Source organism: Dryobates pubescens, chromosome 8 (genome assembly GCF_014839835.1).
Source record: "Dryobates pubescens isolate bDryPub1 chromosome 8, bDryPub1.pri, whole genome shotgun sequence".
Lineage (NCBI taxonomy): Eukaryota > Metazoa > Chordata > Aves > Piciformes > Picidae > Dryobates > Dryobates pubescens.
The window spans coordinates 39,234,066-39,243,383 of NC_071619.1; the positions used below are offsets into that span (position 1 = coordinate 39,234,066).

General features: G+C 51.0%; 1 protein-coding gene across 1 annotated transcript in view; it reads left to right on the plus strand.

Annotated features, from left to right (window-relative positions):
* ATP1A1 (ATPase Na+/K+ transporting subunit alpha 1) overlaps positions 1-6,732 on the plus strand; it is a 28,809-nt gene extending 22,077 nt beyond the window's left edge. The window contains exons 17-23 of the mRNA XM_054163976.1: positions 278-432; positions 1,543-1,666; positions 2,643-2,788; positions 2,915-3,045; positions 3,580-3,681; positions 5,848-5,939; positions 6,391-6,732. Coding sequence (XP_054019951.1) covers positions 278-432; positions 1,543-1,666; positions 2,643-2,788; positions 2,915-3,045; positions 3,580-3,681; positions 5,848-5,939; positions 6,391-6,419 — 779 coding nt within the window. The 3' untranslated portion in view covers positions 6,420-6,732. The remainder of the gene's footprint in view (positions 1-277; positions 433-1,542; positions 1,667-2,642; positions 2,789-2,914; positions 3,046-3,579; positions 3,682-5,847; positions 5,940-6,390) is intronic.
* The last annotated feature ends 2,586 nt before the right edge of the window (positions 6,733-9,318 follow it).

A 9,318-nucleotide genomic window follows, 5' to 3' on the forward strand; every position in this document is an offset into this window, starting at 1 on the left:
CAGAACAGAGGGTACCTCCAGGGGCTCTTGATGATTTTTCAGGAACCAGGGCTTAGTATCCTAATAGTGTATGCAGTGACCCCCTAATTGCTGTGACCAAGAAGACAACTCTGCATGGGTGATGCCTTGCATGGCACAGTCTCACCCTTACATGTGAGACAACTCTTGGCTTTGCTGCACCAGAATTTTGCCTTTTGGTGTTACTGCTGAGGCTGCCTAGGAGCAACTTGGATGCCTTCTGCTGCTGAGTTATATTGTTCTCTCTTCTTTGCCCCAGGGCGTCTGATCTTTGATAACCTGAAGAAGTCTATTGCTTACACCTTGACCAGTAACATTCCTGAAATCACACCCTTCCTGATCTTCATCATTGCAAACATCCCCCTTCCACTGGGAACAGTCACCATCCTCTGCATTGACTTGGGCACTGACATGGTAAATGTCTCTCTTATTTTGTCTCAAGAAGAGATGTGGAACAGTTTGTAGATACCCTAAAGAAAGGACAGCTGGAAAGGAAATGCTCAAATACAGTAGTAGTGTTCTGGTTTAAAATCACTCACCATTTGATATGCCCTTGGTTCACACTCCCTGTTTCATGGCTTCCTGAGTCTGAGGGGCCTTCAGTTCCATGTAGAGACAGAGTGGGGATGGGGAGTGGGTAAGGTCCTTCTGAGGAGCCTTCAGTTCCATGTAGAGACAGAGTGGGGATGGGGAGTGGGTAAGGTCCTTCAGTTCCACGTAGAGGCAAAGGGGGTTGGGGAGTGGGTAAGGTCCTTCTGAGGAGCCTCCAGTTCCACGTAGAGACAGAGTGGGGATGGGGAGTGGGTAAGGTCCTTCTGAGGAGCCTCCAGTTCCACGTAGAGGCAAAGTGGGGGTGGGGAGTGGGTAAGGTCCTTCTGAGGAGCCTCCAGTTCCACGTAGAGACAGAGTGGGGATGGGGAGTGGGTAAGGTCCTTCTGAGGAGCCTCCAGTTCCACGTAGAGGCAAAGTGGGGGTGGGGAGTGGGTAAGGTCCTTCTGAGGAGCCTTCAGTTCCATGTAGAGGTAAAGTGGGGGTGGGCAGTGGGTAAGGTCCTTCTGAGGAGCCTCCAGTTCCACGTAGAGGCAAAGTGGGGGTGGGGAGTGGGTAAGGTCCTTCTGAGGAGCCTTCAGTTCCATGTAGAGGCAAAGTGGGGGTGGGCAGTGGGTAAGGTCCTTCTGAGGAGCCTCCAGTTCCACGTAGAGGCAAAGTGGGGATGTGGAGTGGGTAAGGTCCTTCTGAGGAGCCTTCAGTTCCATGTAGAGGCAAAGTGGGGGTGGGCAGTGGGTAAGGTCCTTCTGAGGAGCCTTCAGTTCCACGTAGAGGCAAAGTGGGGGTGGGGAGTGGGTAAGGTCCTTCAGTTCCACGTAGAGGCAAAGTGGGGGTGGGGAGTGGGTAAGGTCCTCCCCACATACCATACCTAGAGCTCTTGGGCAGTGCCGTTTCTCAGGCTAAGGCACAGGCAGGGAATGTTACATGTAGTAGAATACTGAAAGAGTTCTAACAGCAGTGCTACCACCTCCAAAGGTCCCTGCTATCTCCCTGGCTTATGAGCAAGCAGAGAGTGACATCATGAAAAGGCAGCCCAGAAACCCCAGAACAGACAAGCTGGTGAATGAACGGCTGATCAGCATGGCCTATGGGCAGATTGGTAAGCTGCTCTGTGTTCTCTTGGCACCCATCTGATGAACTTGGTGGCAGTGGGAGTTTGTGCACCCTTCTGAGTCACTGACTGCCCTGCTTATTTTGGTAGGGTTTGAGGTTTGGGATGTGCAAACCAGAGCCTCAGGCTGTTAAGGCCTTGCCACGGTTCTGCCCCTGTGGCACATAGCGGTGGCTTGTGCAGCTTGATCCATTGAATTGCTTGCACAGTCATTTTGTTTAATTGCACAGCACTGTAAAGGAACTGGCTGGCAACCAGCTCTCCTCTGGTTCAGACTTGTTCAGCAAGAACATAGATCCCATTGTTAGTTTAATTAGAAGTAAAGGATTCTCTCCAGTGTATCCCTAAACACACGCAGCGTTGGGAGCCTCGATTAAAGGCAGCTCCAGAGACATGCCTGGTTCACAGGACACAAGCTCATGCTTAATTGCAGCAGACCTTGGGAACCTTCTTGGTTGTGCTTTACAAGGGTTGTGGGTGGACAAGGCTTAATGAGAGTACAAAGGGAGTTTTATTTGGTGTCCTTGAGTACCATGTCAGCACAAGGCAGAGCTGAAGTAACTCTGTACAAAGCTGGGAGTAGAAGGTGCTGAGCAAAAGAGCGGTGGCTGAGTTGGATGATGGTGTGAACTGCTTCTGTAGATGCTGCTTGGAAGACTGAGCCCCACAAGGAGTATTTTTCTGTTGTGGTTGAGGTCTCCTGCAAAGGGCTTTGTTAATTGCACTTCATTTTTATCACAGAGAAATTCTTCCCAGAAAGAGAGATTGGCCATTGGAATGTGCTGCCCAGGGAGGTGGTGGAGTCACCATCACTGGAGGTGTCTAGGAAGAGCCTGGCTGAGGCACTTGGTGCCATGGTTTAGTTGATTAGATGGTGTTGGGTGATAGGCTGAGCTCTGATCTGAAGGTCTTTTCCAACCTGGTTAATTCTATTCTATTCTATCATCCTTTCTTATCTTTTTAGGTATGATTCAGGCCCTTGGAGGTTTCTTCACCTACTTTGTAATCATGGCAGAGAATGGATTCTGGCCTTCTGGCTTGCTAGGAATCAGAGTTCAGTGGGATGACCGATGGATTAATGATGTGGAAGACAGCTATGGGCAGCAGTGGGTAAGTTTTGAGTCACAGCTTAGAGGCTGCCACCCAGAGTGCTTATGCCTGCTGAACTTGGTGTGGACACCAGAGAGCCAAGGCAGCATGGCTGAACAAAGGTTCTCTGCTCTGTCTGCTTCCTAGACCTACGAACAGAGGAAGATAGTGGAGTTCACTTGCCATACAGCCTTCTTTGTCAGCATTGTGGTTGTGCAGTGGGCAGACTTGATCATCTGTAAGACCCGAAGAAACTCTGTCTTCCAGCAGGGAATGAAGTAAGTCAGGCTGCCCATGGAGGATTTGGGCATGGACTCTCTATTCTCCAGCACCTGCCATTCTAGTTCTTTGTCCCAGCAGTGTCTAGGCATTTTGGTGTAAACTTGGAACAGTCTGGTACCTTAGTAGTGGATAAAAGAGGGAGCAGGTGCTCTTTCTTGTAGTACCTGCTATTGTCATCAGGCTGAGGCAATGCAAATGCTGACTTCACTGCCCTTGTCTGTGTGGAGCACATACACCTCAGAGGACAAAGGCATACAGAAGAGCTGCTGAATCAGAAGATCTGAGGGCATGAACCCCAGACCCCTTTTGAATTTGTGATGAATGCAGCTTCTGGTTGCCTTAGTTTGAACTGGAGTATCTGTCTGGGGGCCATAGTGACAGCTGTGCCATCAGCCTGAATGGCCTTGACAGTTCCCACCTGATGGGACTGGACCTGAAAGTCTGTTGCCATTCACTATCAAGTAGTAACTGTTTGTAGGATGTCACCTGTGAAAGTACTCTGTCCCTGACTGCTTTCCTCTCTCTGCCAGGAACAAGATCTTAATATTTGGTCTTTTTGAGGAAACTGCTCTGGCTGCCTTCCTCTCCTACTGCCCTGGGATGGATGTTGCTCTAAGGATGTACCCTCTCAAGTAAGTTGCATCATGTTTTTTGTGCAGCAGAACAGTGGTGCTTGGGTGGGGAGAAGCGGGTGTGAATTTTGGGAGCATGAAACTGATACCCTCCCCCACAAACAAACTCCTGACCAAGCTGTCAAACCCTGGCTTGGACAGCAGCACTCTGAGCTAGGTTAGGAACTGGCTGGAGGCTGAGCCCAGAGAGTGGTGGTGAATGGTGCCACATCCAGCTGGCAGCCAGGCACCAGTGGTGTGCCCCAGGGATCAGTGCTGGGCCCCATCCTGTTTAATATCTTTGTTGATGGTCTGGCTGAGGGCATTGAGTCCATCATCAGTAAATTTGCAGATGACACCAAGCTGGGGGCAGGAGTTGACCTGTTAGAGGGTAAGAGCTCTGCAGAGGGACCTTGCCAGGCTGGACAAATGGGCAGAGGCCAAGGGCAGGAGATTGAACACATCCAAGTGCCAGGTTCTACACATTGGCCACAGCAACCCCATGCAGTGCTACAGGCTGGGGTCAGAGTGGCTGGAGAGCAGCCAGGCAGAAAGGGACCTGGGGGTACTGGTTGATAGTAGGCTGAACATGAGCCTGCAGTGTGCCCAGGCAGCCAAGAAGGCCAATGGCATCCTGGCCTGCATCAGGAACAGTGTGGCCAGCAGGAGCAGGGAGGTCATTCTGCCCTGGACTCAGAACTGGTTAAGCCACACTTTGAGTCCTGTGTCCAGTTCTGGGCCCCTTAGTTTAGGAAAGATGTTGAGTTGCTGGAAGGTGTCCAGAGAAGGGCAACAAAGCTGGGGAGGGGTTTGGAGCACAGCCCTGTGAGGAGAGGCTGAGGGAGCTGGGGTTGCTTAGCCTAGAGAGGAGGAGGCTCAGGGGAGACCTTATTGCTCTCTGCAGCTACCTGAAAGGAGGTTGTAGCCAGGTGGGGGTTGGTCTCTTCTCCCAGGCAACCAGCACCAGAACAAGAGGACACAGTCTCAAACTGCACCAGGGGAAGTTTAGGCTGGAGGTGGGGAAGAAAGCTCTTCACAGGAAGAGTTTGTTAGCCATTGGGATGTGCTGCCCAGGGAGGTGGTGCAGTCACCATCACTGGAGGTGTTCAAGAGGGGATTGGATGTGGCACTTGGTGCCATGGTTTAGTAGTCATGAGGTGTTGGGTGACAGGTTGGACTTGATGATCCTTGAGGTCTTTTCCAACCTTATTGATTCTATGATTCTACTCTTACCCCAGAAGAGCTCAGGCTGGAGGCTGAGAGTGATCCATTGCGATGTGGTGCCTGAGGGGTTTGCTTTTCATTACTGCTTATGAGGAGCCTGCAGTTCAAGGCCCTGCTGAAAATTAGCAATAGAACTTTGGTTGTGCCAGTGGGCTGTGGTGCAGCTGCCCTTGTACTTGCATGGGGCCTGCACCTCCAAGGAAAGTCACCTGAATTATTCTAAGATGGTCCAGGTGACTTCTTTACTCCTGGTGATGATGTCTTGTGCTCTTTTGCTACCTTCCACAGAAACAGTGCAGGTAGCAAAGTCTTTTGACAGCTGGATAGATGCAGATGACCACTTGGTGTGCAGTACACTTCCTGACTGGGAAAGGTGCCAACATCCTCAGCATTGCTCAACAGCCTTGCAACATTTCATGGCAGGCTTTAGTCCCAAACTTCAAACAGGCCTCTGGCTTATGTACCAAGATGCTTTTCATGGGAAAGAAGAAATCCTGGTACCTCTTGTGTTCCATTCAGAAGCCTTCTCTAGAGTTTGGTGCTGGAGTGTGAGCATTTCCTAACAAGAAAGCTGGCCTCTGCCCAATGCCTGCAGCAGCTACATGCAGCTTGGGTAAATCACAAGGGAAGCCAGGGAAGCTCAAGTGGGCAAGGCCATGGGCACAGTGGAGGAGGAAGACTTAGAGGAAGTATTTCTTGATTAATGGGTGGGGAGGTACTGGTGCAGAGGTGTTGTGACACAACCTTGCTTGGAGTTAATAGCCAAAGGTGGATTAACCTATTGTGGAAGAAAACTTGATGATGGCTCTTGGCTTGGAGGGCTCTCAGTTGAACCATAGATGGTGTGCTGGCAAGCTGGGGCGTGCCAGCCTTTCTGTACTCCTCTGTGCCATCAAGTCAGCACACTGCTAGGCACAGAGCATCTCTGCTGCCAGTGTTCTCACTGTCTTCTCTCCCATACAGGCCAACCTGGTGGTTCTGTGCTTTCCCTTACTCCCTCCTCATCTTTGTGTATGATGAAGTCAGGAAGCTCATTATCAGACGCAACCCTGGTGGTAAGAATACGCTGCTGGTCTGTTTCTGTCCCCTCCTCTTTGTGCTGCTGAGCTCTGTAGAAGCTCTGCCAATGCTCAAGGACCCCCAGTGCTGAGGACTCTCTGCACTGTAGTATTTTGCTGTCTTCCCTTCCTCAGCAGTAGTAGTGCAGTTTAAATTTAAGGACTGTCTCTCCCAGTCCCTGCATCCCTCTGCAGTATGGGACAGTACCAGTGCACTACGAGTAAATGGGAAAGGCTGATTAATTCCTGGGCAGTTCCAGGCAGCCTGGAACAGGGCCTGAAAGCTCCTGCACAGCAACAGCTTGGCAAGAGGTTTCCCATTGTGATGGGCTGCTTACTAGGCTCAGGTGCTACAGGGCAAGTGTTCAGAGCCTGAAAGGAGCTCTCTGAGCCTCATACTTGATCTGCTTTAAGACTAATTCTTCTTGCTTTCTCCTTTTTTCTTCAGGTTGGGTGGAAAAAGAGACCTACTACTAAAAAGTGTCTGTAAAACATTCCATGCACAGCCCATACCACCTCTCCACCATCTCCCCTGTGTGCATACTTCATCATTGCAAGTGCAGAACTGTGCCTGGGCAGGAGTGAGCTGAAACTAAAGGAAACAATGAAGAAACATGGACTGGAAGAGAAAGCAAGGGGGAGGTTGGGGTGGGAGGAGTGTGTTGGACCATCAGTCCATGGGGAAGAGAGTTTGAGTAGTTTTATTGTGCCTTTGTTTTTCTAAAAGGAAACTGAAGATTTTATATGTGGATTTTTACAAATAAAGATGGATTATAAGAGGATGCCCCCACATGGTCTTAGGTGGATGTTTTTCTGAAGGCAAGAGCTGGTTCAAGGCAGGCTCCCCTCCCTGCTTAAGGTGTGATGGTGACCACAGGGGTTAGCCCCTGACTCCCCAGTTCAGGAGCAGGAAAGCAGGAGGCAGCAGCATGTGCAGTAAGAGCCCTGGTATCACAGAATCACCAAGGTTGGAAAAGACCTCAAAGATCATCAAGTCCAACCTCTCACCCAAGACCTCATGACTAGACCATGGCACCAAGTGCCACATCCAATCCCCTCTTGAACACCTCCAGGGATAGTGACTCTACCACCTCCCTGGGCAGCACATTCCAATGGCTAACAACTCTCTCTGGGAAGAACTTTCTCCTCACCTCCAGCCTAAATCTCCCCTGGCACAGCTTGAGACTGCGTCCTCTTGTTCTGGTGCTGGTTGCCTGGGAGAAGAGACCAACCCCCTCCTGGCTACAACCTCCCTTCAGGTAGTTGCAGACAGCAATCAGGTCTCCCCTGAGCCTCCTCTTCTCCAGGCTAAACACCCTCAGCCTCTCCTCACAGGGCTGTGCTCAAGGCCTCTTCTCAGCCTCTGGACACGTTCAAGTGTCTCAATGTCCTTCCTAAACTGAGGGGCCCAGAACTGGACACAGGACTCAAGCTGTGGCCTAACCAGTGCAGAGTACAGGGGCACAATGACTTACCTGCTCCTGCTGGCCACACTATTCCTGATGTCCCACTCTCAGTGCCTTGCATGACCAAGTGCTTTGCAGAAGTACTTGTATTTCCAAGCCTGAAGCTCGGGGAGCTTGCTGGCCTCTATGCATCTTGGCTGCTTCCACTCACTGCCACAGGGATCCAAGTAGCCTTGTTCTCAGAATTCTGACACTGATTTTCCTGCTTGCTCTGCCAAGCAATGGATTGTGTTTCCTGGTGTCCTCTCTGCATGCACATGCTTGTTCCAGCATGACAGTTGCCCCATCTTGATACTGGCTTGTGCCAGCAGGGGAGTGAGGGCAGAGACTAAGCATGGGTACAGGGTCGCCCGTTCTGCACTCCTGAGCCCTGCTGTTGGAGGGGCTGCAGCTGGGCTTTGTGGGCTGAAGTGGGTGATGCTGCTTCCCTCTGAATATCTGCAACATGCAAAGCATCTGTATGTTCTGATTTACTGCTGAACTCCTGTATGGCTCACTTCCACACATCGGCCACAGCAACCCCCTGCAGTGCTACAGGCTGGGGTCAGAGTGGCTGGAGAGCAGCCAGGCAGAGAGGAACCTGAGGGTGCTGGTTGATAGTAGGCTGAACAGGAGCCAGCAGGATGCCCAGGTGGCCAACAAGGCCAATGGCATCCTGGCCTGCATCAGGAAGTGTGGCCAGCAGGAGCAGGGAGGTCATTGTGCTCAGCAATGGTTAGGCCACAGCTTGAGTCCTGTGTCCAGTTCTGGGCCCCTCAGTTTAGGAAAGATGTTGAGTTGCTGGAAGGTGTCCAGAGAAGGGCAACAAAGCTGGGGAGGGGTTTGGAGCACAGCCCTGTGAGGAGAGGCTGAGGGAGCTGGGGTTGCTTAGCCTGGAGAAGAGGAGGCTCAGGGGAGACCTTCTTGCTGTCTACAACTACCTGAAGGGAGGTTGTAGCCAGGTGGGGGTTGGTCTCTTCTCCCAGGCAACCAGCACCAGAACAAGAGGACACAGTCTCAAGCTGCACCAGGGGAGGCTTAGGCTGGATGTTAGGAAGAAGTTCTTCCCAGAAAGAGTGATTTGCCATTGGAATGTGCTGCTTGGGGAGGTGGTGGAGTCACCATCACTGGAGGTGTTTAGGAAGAGCCTGGATGGGGTGCTTGGTGCCATGGTTTAGTTGATTAGATGGTGTTGGGTGATAGGTTGGGCTCGATGATCTCAAAGGTCTTTTCCAACCTGGTTAATTCTATTCTATTCAGAGAACTCAGGGGGCCTTTGTGTGTGGACAGTCACCATCATTCCTAACTTTGTGTTCCTAATGCTGTTGTGCTAAAGCCAGCTGGAGATGCTTCTGGCCCTTGGTCCTAGTCCTGAAGTGCTGGCCCGTGCCTCTCTAGATGTGTATCTTTACCTCTGCAAAGGATCATTGAACCACTGCACTGGAAGGATCTGCAGTTAAAACTCCATGTTGTCATCCTTCCTCATTATGAGTTTGGGGATTTTTGAGGTGTTAAAGGCAGGTCACTTCTCACATACTGACCAATGGCAATAGCAAAGAGGCTGAGGGGAGCAGCTGTCAGAACTTTCCTTAGGCACTGCTGTGGAACCCCCACTTGGAGATAAAATCTTCCAGTTGTTGGAGTCTGCCACTGTGCAAGGGCTGCATTGATACAGCTGTGATTGAGGTGATCCTGAGGGGGGGAAGGGTAGGTGAGTTGCACTCAGGGAGGAAAGGATGAGGTGGGATGAATTTTGGTGGTGGTGATGATGATGCAGTGATGTAGAAATCACGCTTGTTCCATTCAAGCATGACACTTGCTTGAACTTTCTGATTGCTGCCTGAGACTTCCTCCCACTGCAATGAAGTTGTGAAATCTGGAACATGTTCTTTCCCCTTCTATTTAAGCTTTAACCAGCCTTAGCAGTGGGG